The sequence below is a fragment of the Coloeus monedula genome, assembly GCF_965178545.1.
Source record: "Coloeus monedula genome assembly, chromosome: 8".
Lineage (NCBI taxonomy): Eukaryota > Metazoa > Chordata > Aves > Passeriformes > Corvidae > Coloeus > Coloeus monedula.
Genome location: NC_138788.1, coordinates 20,780,056 through 20,802,184, shown reverse-complemented (window position 1 = coordinate 20,802,184; position 22,129 = coordinate 20,780,056). Strand labels below are relative to the sequence as shown.

The window sequence follows — 22,129 nt, the reverse complement described above, 5'->3', positions numbered from 1 at the left end:
AACATTACTGCAGGAGCAGGAACACAGAGGGCTGGTTTTGAGATGGGAATGACAGGATCAATTCCCCTGTGTCCCAGAAGCTTGCAGCATCATTGACCACAGGACAGTGGAAGGGGCTACAATATTATCCAGCATTAAAATGTTAACTTTCTTATATATTAGTCACAGGCTCCTGCAGGGTCACCTCCCTTCCCTACCTCTTTGGGAATGTTAAATATATTTTGCTAGATGGGGCATCACACCTACGCAGACTGCATTCAAGTTCCTCCTTTCAAGCTGCATAGCTGCTGCCTGAAACCTTTTCAAGGGGAAGTGTGAGTGTGGAGTACAGCTAAGAGGAAGTTGCATCAGGGGAACAACAGGCTTGCAGAAACTATGGGATTTTTTATTTTCATAAAATTTACTGCTGGAAAAGAATACAGGCTCTATGGCTTGAAGATTGTCAGCTCTCCAGCACATGTTCCTCTTTTGTGTTTGCATACACTTGTCATGGACAGTCTCCAACCACCCCTAACTAATCTGGCTTCCTTTTATGCCTTCACATCCCATAACCAAGACAAACAGTCCCAAATCAGACAGTGTGAACTGAAAGGGTCCCAGTTTATAGGATTAATTTCTCCACAAGTGGTATTCAGTTACTGTACAGCATCACATCTCAGCAGGCAAAACAACACAAGGACATAGGAAGCCTTGCTCATTTCGGACCTAGTGACTTCAGAAGGACCATCAGAAGACAGAGCCACACCGCTCCCAGCATTGCCCCGACCTACTCTCTCTCCCTTACCATCCCTGGGCCTCCCTTATATGCATACTTAAGCAACAGACAGTCTACTTCCTGTAGCTACCACCATCTATATACTGTTTGCATATGGACCCATGTTCTCCCAAATCAGGCTAGGAATATCTGCTTGGAAAAGAGCATTCATTCCTCCCAAACTACCAAGTCCTCTCCCCAGCACTGAGTATCTAACCAGAAACTTCCAGTGTAATTTAAAGAGTGGTGACAGGGAGCAAACGCCTCCATGACTACTTTAAAATCTGCTGCACAAGGAACAAAGAGATCCACCACAAGTTTTTCTACTTTCTTCAAACAAGTTTAAATATAACCAGAAATGCTTATTCAGCCTGCCTCAGTACTCAGGGAAAAAGAGTTCTGCTGACTTCAGTGACTGCTGCTACAAGTGGCAGACGTCATGTCTTGGTCTTTAACTTGGAAGATGACTTTGCAATAATCTACAGTAAGGGTTGAAGAAGTCTCACACTTATCAGTTTAGCCTTTTTAAGCATAACTTCAACCAGAAACATAAATTTGGTAAAAGGACTAAGAGATTCAAGATAAAGCTACAGACAAGTGAAGGGACAGAAGACCTCATTAGTTACAAAATGCAGGTTATTCAGAACTGATTCACAGCTGACAGCAATGCTGATTTCTGGTATACTCTTCCCTTCCTACAAAGGATATGTATTTTGATATAAACCTTCATTCAATGAGGCAGGCAGCATGACTGTCCCTTTTCCAATTTTCTCTGTTTCAGCATGGATGAGTGTGTCTGCACACATATGCTTGGACACAGATGCATGAGAGAGCATTTAAAATAGCTTAGAGTAATTTTTATTTTTAATGCATTGAGTGACTGGAAGCAGCTTTCCACATAATTGAAAAAGTCAAAATTGATTGGGGCAGGTTCAAGCAGTGAACTTAAAGCACAAGCTTTAAGTCCCAGCAACCTTGTTCTTCGACTCCATTCCTGCTCCCACATTTCAGGTCTCAGAATCTCCAACATAAACTCTGCAGCTCTTGGGGCTGTGTGTCCCACTGCTGCACTAAATCCTTATGCCCCACTTCTACCATCATTTACCTTTCCAAAAGCATAGATTTCTGTTGCCTGGAGGCCTGGGACTTGGGACAGAACTGATTTGTTAGCTCTTGGCAGGTTGTATCACACCTTACCTCAGTATACTACCATATAAAATGCACATACCAGTCTTAGTACTATATTTTCTGTAGTAAATAAAAGCTTACTTCTCTTCAGGGTTTCCCCACAGCATATAGGTAGAGGCAGGTAATTTGTTGCCTGGTCTTTTGAAAACAACAGGATGCTCTTCTTGAGCTTGGGGTGCCTCCTGATCATCTCTTGATTCTTCTCCCATCTCTGGCTTCCTCTCCTTAAAATAGCTTTCCTGGTGGAGGGTTCCTTTGACCATACGATCAAGAAAATTCAGAATCCAAATGCTGTTCTTTAGCCACGCTGGGAAAGGTTCTGAAGAACAGAAAACTGCATCCAAGAATTCTGCAAATGTCCTTTTCTTCTCAAGGCTCACAGGAATTTGCCTTCCCCCTCGTGTCCAGAAGCATCCAAGTGATCCGAGATCCTCTGCCATCTTTTCAAAGAGACCATTCCTCTGGAAGAAGTTGCTGTTTACAGGGTCTAGGTGCAGGGCTGCAGTTATCCCCTGAAGTGTGTAGAAAACAAGCTCCAATATACAATTCTGTCCAACTGCTGTCCACTGCCCAGATGGAGGGTCCTGCAACGCACCTTCCATGTCTGAGAGGAGGGACAGGAGCCCATTGAATCCACTGCAGGTTCTGAAAGCTGAATGGCTCTTGGGACTCTCCAATATCCTCAAGAGTGACTACAAACATTGGGAAGAAAGGAAACAAAAGAAGCACTTAAATCAAAGGACAAAGAGGCTTTAGAATATTTTAAAATTCCAAGTTTGCACCGAAATTCTTTCACTGAAATTTCACTCTTTGGTGGGGAGGGAGGGGGGAGGGGAAGGTGGTCAAAATAAATGTCATCACTGCACAACTTCTCTTCCTCCCTTCCCCCATAGACCCAATGAATCATACAACCAAGATTTGGAAGCACTCTTAGGAGCAGCTAAAGCAGTCAGCCTGACAGGTGGGGAACAGTGCTCACAGGAAGAAGCAAAGGAATCAAATTTCCTGCATTACATATCCTAGTCAGTTTGGCCAGAGGTAGTTTCATATCTTTGGCTGTTCTTTTATCAGTCTTCTCAGACTCTCTCAAGAAACCTGCCTTTGCCCTAAATAAATGGAAGTAAAGATTAAATGTAAATACCCTCATATAGAAACTGGCAGGAAGGCACACCTCTCTACAGACAAGTCTTCCTGTAGCCCTGAATGCACGTGAGAACCCACACTAGACTTTTGCTCAAATGACTGAGAAGGACCTTTCCAAAAACCAGTGACTCAGGATGGCACAAAGAATATTGTAAGCAGCAGGCTCTCCTCATTAAGAAAGACGAGAATACCTTTTCTCAGCTGAGGTATTTTTAAAGTTTGCACAATACTTTAGAGGAAAAAAGCCATAAAAAGTAAGATCTCAAGACAATGAAGTCATTAGATTTTATCTAACCTCAAAAGGCTTAAAGCAGGTTATAAGTGAATGCCACTTGACAGTATTACACATGCGTAAAACCAACTTAAATAATTTGCCAATTTTGAATGCTATGGGCTTGCCATTTTAAAACAAATCTCGAAAAGTTATTAAGAGCTGTGGAAGTAAAATTGATGAGAAAAAGGAGCTTGCAAGGAAACCGTCTACTGCATTTGAATATAATTGATCCCAAGCTTTCCAAGTGTCGCACAATTAATTTTGTACAGGGAGTTTTCAAATTTGATACTGTACCTTTGCACATTGGAAAGGGTTAATTTTACATATAGACCTTCCCAAGAGATATCCAATGAAAGAGCTTTACTTCACAACCTCCTTAAGTGGAACAGTTTCTAAGAGAAATACATCTGCCTGTAACAGGATGTAGGACTGTGAGAAAGGGTTGCCAGAACTGAAGGGGTAGGGGGAACTCTATTACTGTCATTCAGTTTTGTATGATAATGTATCAAACCAGGCAGAGACTTCTGAACAGGGAGTAAATTTAATAACTTAGAGTTGAAGTTACCAGGATGGCTTTAACACATTCCAGAGAAGGTCAACAGTAAACACATTTCCTCCAGCTTTAACTCAGTTAGAATTTAATCGCCTATGAGTTAGTATTCCTCTGTCTTGAATCTATAAAACTGATGTCTGCTGCAAACCCCCTAACTCAGTTACTGCTAACAGAATTTATTTCGCACATTCCATTATTTGTTATTCCTCATAATTGTCCACGTGTCACACTGGAATACAGCAGTGCTAATTGCATTTGGGCTCAGGCTTTAACAGCTAAATATACATTAGCAAATCAATCTGAATTTGTGTGTAACACAATCACAGTCCCAATGGATAAACAAAATAAATTCATTTGCTTACATTATGCTTTAATACAGTTATCATTTGTCAAAATTAGACACTGAAGTTGCATTTATTTTCATATTAGTTTGGACACCGTACTCAACTTTTCCACAGGTATTGTTAAAGTTTACTGTTTCAAATTGTCAAATGAAAGCTATAAACTTTGTTCTTTAATTTTTTTTTAAGTCATATGGTTCTTTTATTACAGAAGGAGTTGCTATATTGTACAGAAAAGTTAATTCCATTCCCACTTGATAGAGAAGGTAGAATGAAATTTTAAAATCAGTGCTTACAACACTGCTGCTTTTCAGCTGGATGCCTATGACCTAAACCAAAATAAAGCACAGTGATTCTTTCCTCTGTTTCATTGCTTAGGGATCAGACACTCTGGGGTCAATAGAGGCTATGACTAGTTCTAATTTCTTTCTCCAAGCATTCATACAGTTCTTCCTTTCCATTGCCTCATCTCTTTTTACATGATACTAGTGTTTGTGAGAAATGACAAAATTAAGGACAGCAAAGTTTCAACCGTGGAAACTTATCAGAATGAAGCTGTTCACCTCATGCCTACCCTGGCTCTTCCAATCTCACTCCTTCACATCTGACATCCTCTCTCCACATATCCACTTTCATTCCCATTTGTTTCTCCTTTCTCTGTCACATTACACGGAACTGTTCATACAATTGTGCCTTTAGCATTTCCATTTCTCCCTCCTGCATTACTATTTAGGTCTTCAAAATACTTTGTAATCTGATACTGAGTGAAGGTATTGACCACACATGCATTGCTAAAAATCAAAGTGCTCAAGTTACCATAATCCAGAGCTTGCTCTGGATGCTTGCTATGGAAAAAAGAGGCTCTTTTTTCCTCTGCTCTTACCATCTTGAAAAAAAGAGAGTTCCCAGGAAAACAATGCCCAAGTGATAGCCACATTAATTACCTTCAGCAGATCTAGTTTCAGATGCAGTTCCCATTGAGTGGAAGAACAGAGGGCCCCAATAATAATGCTCATATATTCTTCATAATTGATGACTGATAGCTGCTCCAGGATGCTGAGAGTAGCACTCCTGTAGCACTCATCATCCAAAAATATCTTGATATATGGCACCATTCCATAGTCCTTCAGAACAACTAGGGACAAATATATTATCATTTGTTAGTTAAACTATCCTTTGCTCATAGTTTTTACAGGCAGATTTTCAGTGTTGGTGTGAAGTGCCACATTTCTACAAATACAGCAGGACAGGTAAGGAGAGCAGCTGGTTAAGCTAAAGATGACACAAACTGAGTGGCACAAGAACAACTAGGGATAAAATGACTGGGTGTCCATGGTTTCTAATCATCAGAGATGACAGCTTCCCAATACAATAATGAACGAAAAGGAAAAGACACCTTAGTTTTCAGCTTAAGCATCTCTTTCATTTAGGAAGGGAACTTTTTGATGGTTTCTGAAAAGACCTTTACACTGTGCAAGATGCTACATGATGATTCTAGGATTTCAGAGTTAATTGAGTGGATTCCAGTATTCACTAGAGTTCACTCCTGTACTATGTTCCATAAGATTCCCTACACACAGACTTCCTAGGTATAACAGTAATATAAGAGTGTTACTCAGCATGCACCTGATCCAATCAAGATTTCAAGTAACAGAAATGATGGAAGAAAATCTGGATGAACAAACAATACACAAGAGTCAAGTACACACACATTTTTTCCAGAAGCTAAGTTTGTACATCCTATATAAACACTTCAGGAGTATGCACATGGATCGAGGAAACAAGTGGACTGGGACAAAGCTCATTATGCAGTATGAGAATACCTTTGTCACATTTCTTCCTAGTGTAACACAGTTATCCCTACACTTTAGCTTTTGTCCTCCATTTTTTACTGAAGCACCAAAGTCAGAAAATATGTTGGTGCTCCTTAAAACCATGGCCACCTACCACCAAATATCACAAAAGTAATGCAGTCATATGTTTCCTTACCTGTGTTCCTCACAGACCTCGCTGTAAGGGCAGCCACCATCTTCAGCATCACAACATTTAATTCCTTCTCAGTGCCTTCTTTCAGACCAGGCAGATGAGTTCCAGCTGTCAGTATGTTAAAAGTAATATTACAATATACAAGAAATGGGCAACTGTAGCTAAAATATATTTAACCAAAATGGAAAACCAGTTCTCCAGCAAATTCTAGCTTCTCTCAAGTATTACTTACTGGCTACTTGAAACCTAAAAACAAGCAACAAAATACAGACATGTCATTGCCTATTTGTCAGGGTCTAGTCTGGTTTTGGGAAACACAGGTCTGATTCTTGCTCTGCAGCCCATATCTCCTTCATAACTACAGGCAGTACTGCTAATAGGGGTGTTTTCACTTCCCAGATGGTGTAGATTTACCTGTTTAGTGGTATCTAGTAGGAACACAGATAAACAAAAGAACAGGATAGATTATGAGCTATGAAGTGGTAAAATATTATAGCAACAGGGAGACATTAAATACCTAATCTAAAAGCCAAGAGCAGAAATATCCTGCATGTTCAGAGGCAAACAGGATCAGACAGTGTATGGTAAGTTATTTTATGATCTAAAATTCAAGAGTTTCCAGGCTAAATTTCTGGAAACCAAGAGAGGGAAGTAGCAATAATGTCTTCTCACTTGTCCCTCTTCACCTGTGTGTCTAAATTTACAAATTATATAGCCATTCAATCACTCATTCTGTAAAATTTTTATCACTACGTTATCTAAAGCAGTGAAATAAATGCAAAGACAGAAGAAAGACCCTATGCACCAGCTCATAATCAGAAGGCAAGTTTCCAAGAACCTTGGTATTTATCTTGACAATCCTTATCTAAGCATTCTTGTGCAAAATCCTGGTTCTCTGATATCGAGAACCCAAATCTAAGTGTCCTTGCAGTTGATGGATGTCTGTACTCTAGAATTTCTGTTGTAATTCATATTCCTTCTGTTGTGTATAAATAATTCAAGTATGCTTACTGCATCTGAAGTTATTCCTAGTACCTTGTGTCTCTCCTCCTTCAATAAATGACTCTTGCACTGAAATTTAAAGGCATTTCCCAACTCATATAGCACAGAAAACACTATGATGCCTTTTTCTTTCATTAAAATAGTAGTTATAAACCTTTAAATATGTAAGTCTGTCTCCTAAGTTAGCTGTACTCCACAGTTACCAAACTAGGGGTATCACCTTCCTGTTTCTATACTAGGAGATAACTCTATCACATCACAATGAGTGGTAGCAATTGTGGGGAACATATGGCCAAAGTTCAATAAACTGTTTTCTATCGCCAGTCCTCAGGATTAAGGTGTTACTGTCAGAAGAATAAGCATTGTTGTGGAAAACTTTTCTTGCTCCAACCTCCAGCTGGCATTCTAGAGAGCCCCAAATTAAGACCTGTTTAAAAGTGTGGGTTGAAGGGTACCACCCATAATAATTCATCATACACTAGTGAAGAATAGCCCAGAGCTGTTCAGGCTAGTGACCAGAACAAAAAATAGCAAAGATTTCAGAGAGGACCCAGCTTAATGTGTCAAATTTAGGCCAGTTGGCTTGAAGATAAAATCTAGCTACTCAGTATATAAAAATATATAAATTTATCATAGAAAGAGATTATTCATTCCTGTTGATCTGCCTACTTCAGTGGTCATTGTGAGTGGCAGTAAGTTGTACCTGACTTCCTCAGGATCTTGGCTTCCTTCCTCAAAAGTGCCAGCAGTAGGCCTAAGAGCCCAGAGTCACGGAAAATATCACTAAATAACAGGTCCTTCTGGGTCATGCTGAGAAGGCACTGAAGAGCTGTTAAGGTGCAGAATGGCACTATATTTTCCTTGATCAAATACTGAACCTTCTTCAAAATCTCGTGGGGGACATAGGACAGGTCTAGGACTATGGACTCCACCAGTCTGAAGAACTGGACTTGGACTGGGTGTGGTTTGAAATGAATTATGTCAGTAAATTGGTTGATAGGTTGCAGTGTCCATTCCAGAAGAAAGAAATTCACTCTGTCCCAAGCCCATATGGTACCAATTGCTGCCAAGATTCTTCCACACAGGTGCTGATCATTACTTCTCTGGAAAATGGATTGCAACACCTGAAAAGGCTGGAGGTTTTTCACTGTCATTCCTGTGGGGAAAAAACCCAATTTTACGTGAGTGCTATTTAAGCCTGCAAGCACCATAACTATAATGTTAGCTCGTGTCTGAAAGTGGAAATAAGAGCAACAGACATGAGGGATGGAGGCATAATCCAGACATGATTGAGAGGCATAATCTTGAGCTTGGACCAGACCCTAGAACTGACATGGGCATTTCCGTTTGAGGTAGGTGGCATTCAGGCTCCTGCAGCACTAGCACATAGATCTGAAGATGCCACATCATACTCCTTCCTCCATATTAAGAAACAAAATGAATAGAGCTTCATTTTTCAATGACCCACCTACCCACCCACATGTGCATGCATATATATATAGATATATACTGTACCAGAAGATTGTGTCCGTTCGAAATCAAAGTGCGGCAATTGCGGGTGTATGATATTGCCAGAAACTTTCAGTTCAGTTTTTCCACAGGTTGTAAGGCAAGTCAGCATGTCCAAGATCTCATCCAGATAGGGATCTCCTTCATTTTGCTGCAAACCCTCGCATCTAGGAACAAAACTTGGGACAGTCATATATTCATATCTTAATTATACAGACTCTTTGGATACATCATCAAGTACAGAGCACATAGGCACTGCACAGGATAATCCACACCATGGTGACACACTCCGAATCAGGACAAAACCTACAGACTGAAGTGACACTGACAGTCTTATGAACAAAAGAAAGATAAGTGTTTTAACTTAGTCCAGTTATTTGTCCTTGAAAAAAAAAGAAAAAGCTAAATAAAAAAAAAAGCCTGGTTTGGGGAATAAAAATTTAAACTTTGTGAGAATTCAAATAATTAAAGCAGACACTTCATATTAAAAGGTGAGCATATGGTTGGCAAGAAAAGGGACTTGCTATCTGAGATAAATAACAAAAAATTTCAGCCCTGAGGAAGGGAAAATTATTGTACTGCCTGAGCTTTGTGAACCAGACGTGAAGATGGCATGTCTCTCCTAAGTAAGGAAATACTTAACCAGGATTTGTAATGATTTGAAATGTAACCAAGATTTGCCATGGCTCATAGACTGAAGTGAGAGTCTGTCAAAGGACAGAGAGCTGCTTATCACATCATCTTATTCTGTACTGCTCAGATGGGTCGGTTATTAAGGAAAAGTGCATCACCTGGGCATGGGTTAGTGGCAGAGAAATAGATTGGTACTGTTAGGCTAGAAAAATCTCGGAAGAGAACAGAACAAAATGTTCTGGTTTCATATAAACAAGAAAGAGAAAAAAAGAGACCAAATGCTCTCTTTCGAAGAATGCTATTAGCAAGGTTCTTCTACCTGAAGAAAAAGTTCTAAGCATCAGAGAAGAGGATACCTGCTCACACAAAACATTCTGGAAGGAAGGTCTCCATCTATCCCTTTATGCCAGCATATGCTGGGAACGAAGACTAATCTGAAGCCCTGAGCATCTGTTATTTCTGTCTCTTCTGCCTAGTGACATCGGTTGAAAAGGATGGGGACATTCATGGCTCTTACTGAAAAAGATCCCGTGTTTTCTGCCCTTATATGGCTAGAATTTAATCAGAAATATGCATCTCAATATAGTTTATTTATAAGGGAAATCTAGACAGTCTCTGGTAACTAAAAAAAAACACTGCCAGAAAAACACAATTTTTTTTTTTTTCCAATCATAATTTAATAGTTTTGTGCCATTCAAAAATCATGAGCAGCCGTAGTCACTTACAGATATTTTTGACTTCATGATAGCATTTACAATCCTCTAGATCCAAATTACAAAATACCCTCCCCACCCAGTCTTTGTTCAGGGACCAAAGTTTTCACAAGTGTTGGAGAAAGAGGACAAGAATAGTCAAAGCCAGAATGGAAACAAAGATCTGGAAATGCTCTCTTCAAATGATGTTAAAGAAGCCCAGCCTAGTGAGACAACACAAGCTGACGAGGCGAGTAACAGGTTCTTCTTTGTACTTTGCATTAGGATAACTAGTGGGAATTTTTCCTGATATGTTTATGCTCATCTTGCTTCTGAAGAATGTAAACATTTCAGATTTAAGTTTGGGTGGGTTTTGTTTGCTTGTTTTTGCACAGCAAGGAGATAGTGTTTCCCTCCCAAGCTGACTGCATTCCTGCACTAAAAGCTCACTTTAACTGAGACAAATGTCTCTGACCTACATCCTCTGTAATACTAATTGATGAAGAACCTTTGTCTTGTGTTCAAAAAGTCCCTATCCCACCTGCAAACTAACTTCTCCTATACTGTTCTCCTTCTGTAATGGTTTAAGTAGAAAAAGTTATGTACTGCTTCCATTCCTAGTACAGAAATGCTTTGCATGGCCACAGGATTACCTGTATGATTCTTATTTTAAGAGACCACTATGCATTCTGAAAATTAAGTTTTACCATCCTCTAGAAGCCTACTAAGAGCCTCTCTTACCTGAGTAAAATTTTTAGCAGGAGCTGGTAGCCATCATTATTTTCAAATTCTGTTAATAAAGCTGATGATACAGGATAAGAATCTTTCACAAAGCACAACACAATACTAGCAGCTTCACACACATCACAAGCAGGTAGAGTATCAGCCAGTGTAAAGAGTTGCTGAATAGCTATTTTAATGCAGTCCACAGCTGTGAAAAAAAAAAATACAGCAGGTATTTACAAACTGACAGTCAAACAAGTTTAAAGTTACTAACAAAAATGAAACTAATTTGACAAGTTATTTCCCAGTAAAATAGGAGTCAGTTAACTCTTTTTCTACAAAGAAAAGGAAAAAGGATATATGAATATCACACTCATTTCAGAAGCTACAGGAAGAGCATTGCTGGCTTTACAGTATACATGCATTTCCTTGCTTAACTCCCAGAAACTGATTTAATCTCAGGAGTATAAGCTTTCAACCCCCAACTCACCAAAATTCATAGACAGTGAATCCAGCTGTCTGAGTACAAGGTAAGCAGAGACTAACAGATTTAATTGTCTCCTACTAAGTCAATCACACATTCTGTACAGAGTTCACAGATTAATTTGCTCAATGAAGCATATGTAATGGGGTACACACATTTTGCTCTGAGGAATGAAGCTTATTTTCTTGTCTAATCTCATGGCCAGTCCTTCCAGGGCAGCTTCAAAATGTCCAAATTGTTCTTTCCATCTTACATAGGAAGCCAAATTTTCATTTTAAAAAAGAAAAATATCTATATGTGTTTACTCCCTGATGTGGAATACTGATATTATTTTGTGCATTATAAAACTATTTTTTCACTTCTAAGAAATTGAGACTTCTGGCCTTTGCACTTCTTAATTAGAAAAAAAATTGCTTAAACTAATAAAGCCTAGAAAGAAATGATTGCTTAACCAACTGTGATGTTGTCCCAAAAGATACCATTACTCTGACAGTGCCCCCAGCCTTGTATTTAGTGTTCACAAGTCTCAGGCCCACAGACTGAGTCACATAACTTAAGAAAAAACATAATACATCTCCCCTTGCCTACGTCAGTGTGATCAAACGGGATTAGCTCTTGCCTGTAATTTGGGGGTTTTCTGTGTAAAAAACCCTTCAGTTTCCAGATGGCTATCAGTGCTAAATAAAGCTCCTCTCTACTAAGTCAAGAGCCCATGCTTTGCAGTTGACTACTGGATGATGTAGGGTTAAAAATTTATCCTGAGGAGACTCTTTTTGATAAAATTCATTTTCAGGGGAGCTATAAGGAAAGGAGAAGCAAATTTACTAAACCAAACCTTGTAGGTACACAATGCTGTTTTTGGTCTGAGCCTTTGAAATTGTTCTTAGCACACGGCCTGTAGGTACTTTCCATGAGTGGCTGCACTGGTCCCAGAGAGAAGCAGTTGCTATAATTAATGACTGAAGCTTATCAGCTGCCAGAAGTTCCTCTACACCTTGTTCTTCTTTGTACATGTTAAGCATTATCTGAAAAGCAGACAAACATCAGCTACAACTCCTTTAGAAACACCCAGGAGAGGAAGAAAAATCCATTGAGGAAGGAGACTGTAAGTTTGATACTAGTGCCAGGAGAAAGGATGCAGTGAAATGAACGAGGAAAACTACCATTAAGATATTCTTAACGGATTTTTCCCACTTAAAGTCATGTTGTTTTCTTTAATAAAAATGTAAGATATAGGTTATATGTTTTATGTGGCTCCTGATGCTTGTTCAATGGTTTTCAGTCCAAATGTACAGGTTTTTTGGCAGTTTGAATGAAATGGACAGCTAAGAGCCTAAGTGAACATCTGAGTACCCAGGGCAAATGAACCCCCAAATGCACATCTCACCTTAACAAGCATCTCCTGAGTTTGGGCATCATCCTCACTTGTCTCTCCATCATCACCAGTTTTCTTCAGAGGGACAGTAAAGAAAAGGTACAGGCACTGCATCAGAGCAGCTGGAAGTCCAGATCCAATGATGTTCCATATAGTCCTCTAAGCAGGCAAAATAAAGATCAGTCCCTCCAGAAGCTGACCACAGTTTCCTTGTGTTTCTACACACTGAGAATAGTCATGGCAGAGGAAAGACCTACTTGAGCATTTTATCCTCATGAGTGCTCTAGGGCACACGGGACTGGCAGTCACCTAGCACAGCTGTAAAATCCACTTGGCAGAAGTAGATGCACTGTGTATTGCTGTAGCTGCTCCCAGGACTTCCTGCTCCAGCTGAACTACAGCTTTGGCAGAAATACTATGTCCTGCATATGGAGACCTACAGTCAGTGAAGCACACAACCTGCAAACTAACTAGCAGCTGAACCAGCAGTAAGGCCAGGGGCAGAGTGTTCCCCTTACCATTAATTTCCAGGACACCCTGCAGCTATAGAGGCCTGGTAGGTTGAAAGCATGGATTCTCCATTCCCTCCCTGACTCGGCATAGCAGCAGTTTAGCTATAACGCCTTCACTCTTTAACATATTCAATAACTGCACACACACTTCTAATTACAGGTTTTATAAATGCAAGTTGACAGTTTCTTCACAGTGTTTCCCAACACTTATTTTCTTCCCATCTTCATTATGGCTGCATAGAACTTCCAGAGAAATCCTAGTCTGTGTGCTTGGCACGCAGTAATCATGACAAAAATCAACACCAAACTAACAGAAGAATGAGGTTTGTGACATGAAGTTTTGTGAGTATGTGTGCTACAAAAAATGGCAACATCTTAAATCTGTGAAAAACACAAAATCTCATCAGAAACTTCATGTTGTGACTAGCTATATATATAATTTTATAGAGCTCCTTATGACACAGAATATATCCATTATAAGCTGACAGTAAGATTTTTTTTTGGTGTATTTTAATAAGAAAGACTAAGACAAACTGTTTAACTAAATGTCACAGATAAACATGCCACAGGTGCCCATCAGCAGGCTGTACTCCTGATGCCAGTCTGCATTTGGGATGGCTGTACAAGTAGAGTTTGTTAAACTCTATGCTTCAAAGTGAGAGGCTATCAGGATGGAAAAGCCAACCACTGTACTACCAGACAGATTCTTACTAGTCATCTTTTTGATATGTATGCTGGAGTGACAAACAATACACAAAAAGATACACGGGGGGGGGAAGAAGAGAAGCATTAGAAAAACCAGCTGTCTGATATCAAAACTAAAAAGGTATCTGAAAGCATGAAGTGCTTACTTCTCTCTCTTAGAAAAGCCTGGCCGGCAAACCTGGTGGTGTGTCCTCTAACTGTATACCTTGGGCATGCTGAAGCTCAAAATATTAGAGATAATGCAAATACTGAGACTTGGGTGTTCCACTGAGATGCCTACACAATTTCTCTGAAATAAAAGGGAAAATACACTTTATAGCAATTTCTCTTACCAAATCAGTCTGTGAGAGCAGATACACCGATTTCAGGAGCAAATGGCCATCTCCTGCTTCCCCTTTCTTTTGCAGAAATTGCTCCAAAGACAGAAGAGCTTCTTCTGTTATCACAAAAACATTAAACTTTAATTCCTTAGTGAAAGATGAAAATGCTGCATTTATGCTTTCTTAACAGATCTGACAAATTTAACAAAATTACAGTAGCAGGAGTCCACTAAAGTGAACAGAAAAACATAAAATGACTTTGATTCACCGTCAAGCTTAGTTCATGTAAACTACCCATTTCAAACTGAAATTTCACTGAGAATACCAGCTCAATCCATGAAGCCTGGCAGCTGACAGCACAAACAATGTACAACAGCCACCAGGAAAGCCATGTGTGACTAGCAATATTTTTCTCATTTAAGAAAGCTCCTCAGAATAGTGTATAACCTGCTCTTTAACTCTTACATGCATTATACATTACACACTTCCAGCTACAAAAGTTCCAAACCCAAGATCGGCATGGCATACAAGGCCAAATCTTCAGTGCAATCACCTTAAACCAGTGCTAGCTTGCACCCACTAAAATATCTGGCTTTCTACAGAGCATTTTCCTGTTCCCCCTTTATTTCCAGCACAGAGGACAGCTGAAAGACGCACATTTCCAGAAAAACTGGATCCAGTGGATATGGTATGGGATCATTACCTGCAGGTTTGCCATTGAGGTTCCTCTTAATTTCTTTAGTCAGAAGCTTGGAAACCTCACTGGCTAACAGCTGAATGTTGGGGAACACGATTACTCCAGCAGACTGTTCCCAGGCCTGAAATCCAAGGGTAACTGTTAAGTCTTTCTGACAGACCATATCTTTGGTAGATTGACAAAAACTAATAAATATAAACAAACGAGTATAAGGCTAACATTCCACTACAAAATTCACCCCCTAGTCAGTATAGTCCATTTAGCAGTATTTCCCAGACAGGCAGGAGTATGACACTACAGATAGAGAATTCAAACTGGAACTACCTTTTGAATAATGTAATGCCAGAGATCTTTTGCAGTATTTTCTACATTGAAAACAATCCAAACAATGTAAATGTTGGTCACACCCTGTGTCACTAATTATTTGTGTCAAAAATTATTCTAGTCCCTTTCAAAACATGACAAACACCCTGAAGAAACACAAATTTATAGACAAGTTTATAAACAATTTATAAATATGTTTATAATTCACTTGTTCAAGAATGGACAAGCAATTAAGTGCAAAACTTATTAGATAAACAACAGTAAGACTTGTAGAGTCCCTGAGCTGGACAAACAAACCCCTCTTAACTGTTTCTTAGCCCTGCCTTCGGGGGAAAAAAATTAAAGAGAAATAAAGAAAATATTCCAGCAGACTAATATTATTGCACCCAAAGGGCCTCTGAGAATCAGGTACCAATTATTTTATATAAAACATCTGATGATATACACATTTATGTTTTCGTAATAGTTCAGTATTCACCTCTAAAGACCAGTCTGAGACACCTCTGTCCTCAGCAACCTTGAAAAATTTTCTTTATGAAAGTCTCCTTCTTTAAGAAGTTCTGAAAAATCATGCTGTAAGCCCCAATGATGAAAGGAATAAAAATGACATGTGTTCTCCTAAAAAAATTGGATCAGACACCCCATAATACTTTCTGCCAAGAAATCAGCGCAACTCTTTTTAAATGAAGATCCTCCACAAATATTTTTTCCTTCCCTACCATTGCTTTTAATTTCTTTTCTTTCATCACAGATGGTAGCTTGTGGAGATAGCATCAATCATCTCTCAGTAATCAGGCAAGCACCTACTTTTGACTTAATTTTACTGCAGTCAATAAGCAAAATGCCCCCAACTCTTCTTTCTGTGCTACAGGAGTGAAATGCAACTGCACAGTGCATCTATTAATATTTTTCATCAATCAATAATATTAAAAACAAACTAATTTTTTCAGATTTTGACCATCAGTTACTTTCAGAGACACTCAGTTGCAGAAGCAAGATTCACAAATTCCTCCACCTCTGATGCAGAAGGGAGGGAAGATCTGTAAAGAATAGAAGCAAGCTGGGCAAACACAGTGACAAGAAACTCACAGCCACTTAAGAATATATGATGTTTGTCATTAAGCTATGCCCTTTTACAGAAGAAAGTAGTGACATATTTCTGCCTCTCTTCCTCAAAGAGGAACATCCTCTTAACACTTCAGAGAGGCCTTGCTATATTCACTCTTCCACTAACAGAAAGAGCAGGATAAATTTTAGAAGTTCAGACCATGCATAGCAGAGACCAGTAATCAAATGTTCATAGCAATGCTACTAGTCCATCTCCCTACAAAGCAGGCCACTAATGTTCTGATTCGATTTTGTAGGTGCTCTTCCTGAGGGTCAGACACCAATCTTTAGAATATGCTCTCCTTTAGGAACAGATCTCATTAATTTCATATTCATGTCTGAGCCTATACAAGATCTATGTCTGGAAGCATATCAACCTACTACATTGCAGGATGTCTGCCTTTGGGGGAAACTCAAATAATATGGTATCAATGTAATCTGATTTTCTTTCTTCCTCTTAAACCTGTTTCTACATGTTTAAGATTGTGCCACAGGATCCCTGTGTCTGCTGTTACCATCTGCCCTTCCTATTCCATGGCTCATGGAGAGATGCTAGCTCAAAAGCCAGCCACATAATAGAACGTTCTGATACTTTCTGAGGCACCAAGAGGGAAGACACAGAAGGCACATTAAAGTGACTCCCAGCCGAGGCCTGAATCATGAGCAGATGGCTGACATTTCCCTCCCACACCTTTTCCTTCTACGTCAAGGAGCATCAGTGAGTAACGAGCCTCCGCATCACAGGAGTCTCCTGCTTGGTGACCCCTCTCTCCAGCCAACTGAGTAAGAGCTAAAGCACTCAAAAAGGCAGGGATGCACTGCCATCTGCACCATCGAAACAGGGAAGGAAAAGCAAGAGAAAAATCTTCCAAGGAGGGAGAGGACTCACACAGAGTCCATTGTTAAACAAGAGGAAATGAGGTCGTTTCTGTAAGAACTTCGCAACATGTACAACTCAAACTGAGATGTGTTTCCCCAAGCCAGCAGAAGGCTGGTATGTGAAGGGAGTAAAAGTAATATGGGGAAGGACATGATGACTAAAAGCTAAGGGCCAGATCCTCCACAATGTACTCTTAAAATCAATGATGCAAAGCCAAAATGCTCTCTCTAGTCACGCTTCTGAACCCAAATGCCTATAAAGCAGTGCAAAGCTCCAGTAGCATATCTAAGAAAAGTGGAGGGGAAGAATCTCACTCTTAGGGCACAAAATCAAGTGTTAAGATAATGAAAAATTCATTTCTCCATTATGAATATATTCAGTAGCAAAGTTTCCTTTGAGAATTCAAAATCCCCTTTTTGCAAGCATTACTGCAATTCAGGAAATCAGTTTCTACAACCCTAAGGCTTGTGAAGTTCAGTCTTAAAGAAAGGAAATTCACCATGGATGTGCATATATACAACATTGCCAGTCCCTCAGCAATACTCATCTTGCCTCCTGGCAACAACTGTCCTTCAACCCTAAAGTACTGGTACTAAAATTTATTTGCTTATTTATCGTGACGTGAGAATTTACTGCTTTGCTGTCCAATTTTTAATTCCCAAGACTTCTAGATTTTATAACTTTTCTCACCCTTGTTCAGTAACAACTTTCTCAGTGCTTTGAAAGTTTCACTCCAAAAAATCATCACCACATTAAAGGCATTCTTGCTTTTCATACTTAGTTAATGACCAGTAAATCTAAAGATGATACATATAATTTCATCTCACCACAATTTGTTTACTTCATGCTCACTACATGGTATTCAAAAACTAAAGCTGCAATAGAACTCAGAAACTTTAGATCTTAGAATTTCAATTTAATTTTAAGTTTGAGGCAGGAAAACCTTAATGGAAGAATTTCTCATAAAGCCTGCAATATGTTGCTTACAAAAACAGCAGGAAGCAGTTTAGAGAGACTATCTTCTATAGCAAAGCCTGTTCATTGGGATGAATTAATACCTTAGAAACATTAAGGATGTATGTTTTCAATGGACCTTCAAGAGAAAGTTCACTGGTTTCAGCTGGGGGAGAGTTAATTTTCTTCACAGTGGCTGGTATGTGGCTGTGTTTTAGATTAGTGCTGTACACAGGGCTGATAATACAGAGATGTGTTGTCATTGCTGAGCAGGGCTTACACAGAGCCAAGGCCTTTTAGTGCTGCCACACTGGTCAGGAGGCTGGGGGGAGACACAGCCAGGACAGGTGATCCCAACTGACCAAAGGGATATTCCAGAGCAGATGGCATCATGCTCAGTACATAAAGTGGGGGAACAAGGAGGAAGGAAGGGATGTTTGCAGTCGTGGTGTTCTCTTTCACTCTTCCGATTTTCTCCCTGATCTCACTGATTGGAGGGTGAGTGAGTGGCTGTGTGGTACTTGGTTATGTCAGGAAAGAAGACAAGAGATCTGGAAACAGCTCTATGGGGGGCGGGGGGAAGTAGAATAGATGTCTCTCATTCCAAACAAAACAGTTGTAACTTGTTGAGGTGGTGTGTCAGAAAAAAACCAAAACCCAACAGTGAAATTTTCAGCATGCCATTTTAAAAGCAGATCCACAGAAAAAGGAGGTGCTCCTCTACAGAAAACTGTCAGATTATCAGCCCCTGACTTTGACATGCATTCTTTGGAGGCTGAGAAAGGAATGCTACCCCTTTGCAAAGCCAGTAATTTGGTGATCTGATAAAGCAGTGGTGAGCTCCCAATACAGAAAAGACCACCACAGCACACATAATGCCATTTGCAAAGAGAGATTTGTTCCCAGTGACAGGCTCATACAGAGAGCAACAGTTCTTCTTTTCAAATATAGCCTTTGGTTTGGGAGGGACACTCTTCTATGCTAACAAATCCAGAAGTTGAGAGGAAGTGGTGAAAAGTGAAAGCTTTGTTCAGTAAACATAAAATATCTGTAGAACCATTTAGATTTAATGAGAAGGCAACTTCTGAGACTCCAGGCTATACATTCACTGTCTTTTCAGACCCCTCCACTCATTTTGTCTGCACTGCCTTGGACCAGGGCAAGCTTGTACTCAAACACAGCAAACTCTATACCATAGGCACTTCCAGATCCCACCCACAACTCAATTGTTTGCACCAGTTTCAATGCTGTTCATTGACACAAGCATCTACATTGATTTCACAGTGCACCAGGACTTAAAAGCTTCAAATATTCATGCTCCATCCAGCTGAGTGAAATGTTTATGACTATCTGGAAGTTATTCCTGCTTTACGTCATGAATACCAAAGATTTCACAGTCCTGAGTACAGTGATTTCCTACACAGTTCAAAATGCAGAGTATCCCTTTTTATGTCTCACAATGCTTCCATATAAACAGTGACCATACACAAACAGTGACCCTCACCAACCCACTGACTTCTATTTTAGAAATCCAACTCATCTAAGTAGGGAATAGATGGATCTGAGTTTGGTCACGCAAGAGCACTAAGAACTCAAAAATACAGACACCTGAAATACGCTATCAGTAAAATATGGTTTCACCAAAGAGGGGTTTTTATTTTCTTTCTGAAAGGCACAATGAGAGTGTAAAAATGCAGATTCAATACCCATAAATACCCAAGGTAATCCAAGAGAAAAACAATTCTTCTGTACTAGTAGATCACTACAGTACATTTAAAGATAAGCCAGGTTTTCTGCTTCACTCAGCATATGCTCTGCCATTCTGTCTCTGTATGGTCCACTCAAACAGTTTCCTGTATATTCCACAGACTCTAGCAAAGAAAACCAACCCATAAGGCTCCTATTCATTACAGAGCTTTTCTAGTTTCACCTTTCAATATGTTTGTCTCAGAATCGTTGGCTGATGGCAGCTGTAGGGCAGGCTGCTAACTAAAATGTTCTAGTTCTCAGCTGTGTCCATCACCCACGATATGGCCTTCCTCTTCTCACTCCATGGCTTCCTCATCTCTCACCCAAATCCTCTCTCAAGCACTAAAATTAGACATCAGCATTGTCATTAACCCCAAAATTCCATCTTAAGACTGTACACCTGCATTTCCCCTAACTGGCTGCATGCCACAACCACATTTTCCCAGACTGAAACAGGGAAGGAAAGTGCTCAGCCCCCACTAAGTAATAACATAGATGAGGCAGACCTGTTCACAGGGTACTCACTTTGCAAGATGCCTGTTTCACTCCTTGATTTCAAGAATAGAATTTAGCCACTCAGGAAAGTGAAGAAGTGCTCCCCCATGTACCTGTTGACCTAGCAGGTTAGGTAGATGAAAGGAGGACAAGAAACTTCTTCTCCAGGCTCCCAGTGGAGTAAAAGAACTTATCACCTAGAAGGATCCTGCTTTAATTAACTACACTGGCTGTTTGGGTGACCACAGAATGGATAGGGGAAGAGAAACTCAAATCAGCATCTGCACCAAAGGTAACAAAGAGAACAAACCTTTAAGAAGAGGGGAAGAAATTCCAGCAGCCTTCTTTGTTGATCCTCTGGGATGAGAAATGGAGCCACCTGCTCATATTCTACAAACTGTTTTCCAAGAGTCTCCCACTGGAGGGTATGGCTCTGAGGTAGCTCGTCCTTGCTGTGTACAGGCTGCTCCAGCGCTTCTGCTGTGTCTCCATCATCAGGGCTCTGCTCTTGCTGTCCTGCTTTGTCAGATGAGTCCTCCAGCTGCCACACAAGTTCAGCTGCTTTGTCCATGCTGAGATGAGACCAGATAAATATACTGTGTTATTTACAGCTCTTACCAGTCAACACTCCCAAGAAATGAGACACTGACAGTTTTAACTGTCAGAGTTTAGAAATACGGAAATGCTCTCGGTCATTAATTCTTTTCCACTTTTAATGGCAAAGCACCCTGTTCCTGGACAAGAACAATACCACTCTGCAATTGCATGAAAAAGCTCTCTTCCATGAGACATGTGCATGTGCTGCACAACTCATCTGGGCTTTGGCAGAACAAGCCAGTAAACCACACAGCAAATCTGGATTCCAGCCCCAGCTTTGCCACTGAGCCAGATCCTCTCCCTTGCAGTTCAGCCATCCAACTATAAAACAAGTTGTAACTATTACCATCAGCAGATCTGCAACAGAAGAGCACTAGCCAAGAGCCAGGTTACACATTTCACTGAGTATGGATGCTAAACCTAGCTGCACATCACTGATACATTCCCCACCTGGCATGGGGCTGAAGCCCTGTCTGGAATAGTAGCTGTGTAGAAAAGCCAAGGATTCCCCACAGGGCTGTGCTGGCCCAAAGAGGCAGCAACATTCAGTTCTTTGTTCCAGAGGTACAGCTCTGGACAACAGGTATTTTCACAACAACATTGCTTGTTTTGCTGATCCTGTAAACTGAAGTGGATATGCCTCAATGAAAGAGCATGGTGCTTCTGGCAGTCTCATTTCCTTCAAATTTAAAATGGGTCCATCTTACAGTACACATCAAGGAATCCTTCTGGTACCCTAATCTCAACCCCAAGTCCTCTCATCTACTTTACAGCCCTGTTTCCCTCCATAGTGTTCTGTGGGGTCACTCAGCCCCACTTCTTTGCCACAGCCTTCTGTGAGCTCACCCTGCTATGCCAAGCCTACATCATGAAAACACCTACACCAAAGGAGATCAGGCTTCTCCAGTTTCCATCAAAGTCATCCATATGCTTATTGGAGTCTAGGTCATTGTCTGACTACTCCTGAGTCTACGACAGGACAAATTATGGCAGTGTGGCTGGGCAGATGGGAGTTGTCACCAAGATGAATGTAGCTCACTTTACTTAACAAATATATCATTTTTTAAGAGCCCAGAAGAGTTTTTAACAAATAACTATCCCTCAAAGAAAAACACCAATCTACCTTCATTTC

General features: G+C 40.2%; 1 protein-coding gene across 1 annotated transcript in view; it reads right to left on the bottom strand.

The window, feature by feature from the left end:
- The window catches only part of WDFY4 (WDFY family member 4), a 120,154-nt gene extending 99,182 nt beyond the window's left edge, over positions 1-20,972 (bottom strand). The window contains exons 1-11 of the mRNA XM_082285929.1: positions 20,711-20,972; positions 14,898-15,012; positions 14,207-14,310; positions 12,670-12,816; positions 12,118-12,307; positions 10,817-11,006; positions 8,757-8,917; positions 7,945-8,397; positions 6,243-6,347; positions 5,198-5,388; positions 2,024-2,634 (exon numbers count right to left, since the gene is read on the bottom strand). Coding sequence (XP_082142055.1) covers positions 2,024-2,634; positions 5,198-5,388; positions 6,243-6,347; positions 7,945-8,397; positions 8,757-8,917; positions 10,817-11,006; positions 12,118-12,307; positions 12,670-12,816; positions 14,207-14,310; positions 14,898-15,012; positions 20,711-20,971 — 2,528 coding nt within the window. The 5' untranslated portion in view covers position 20,972. The remainder of the gene's footprint in view (positions 1-2,023; positions 2,635-5,197; positions 5,389-6,242; positions 6,348-7,944; positions 8,398-8,756; positions 8,918-10,816; positions 11,007-12,117; positions 12,308-12,669; positions 12,817-14,206; positions 14,311-14,897; positions 15,013-20,710) is intronic.
- Positions 20,973-22,129: the final 1,157 nt, after the last annotated feature.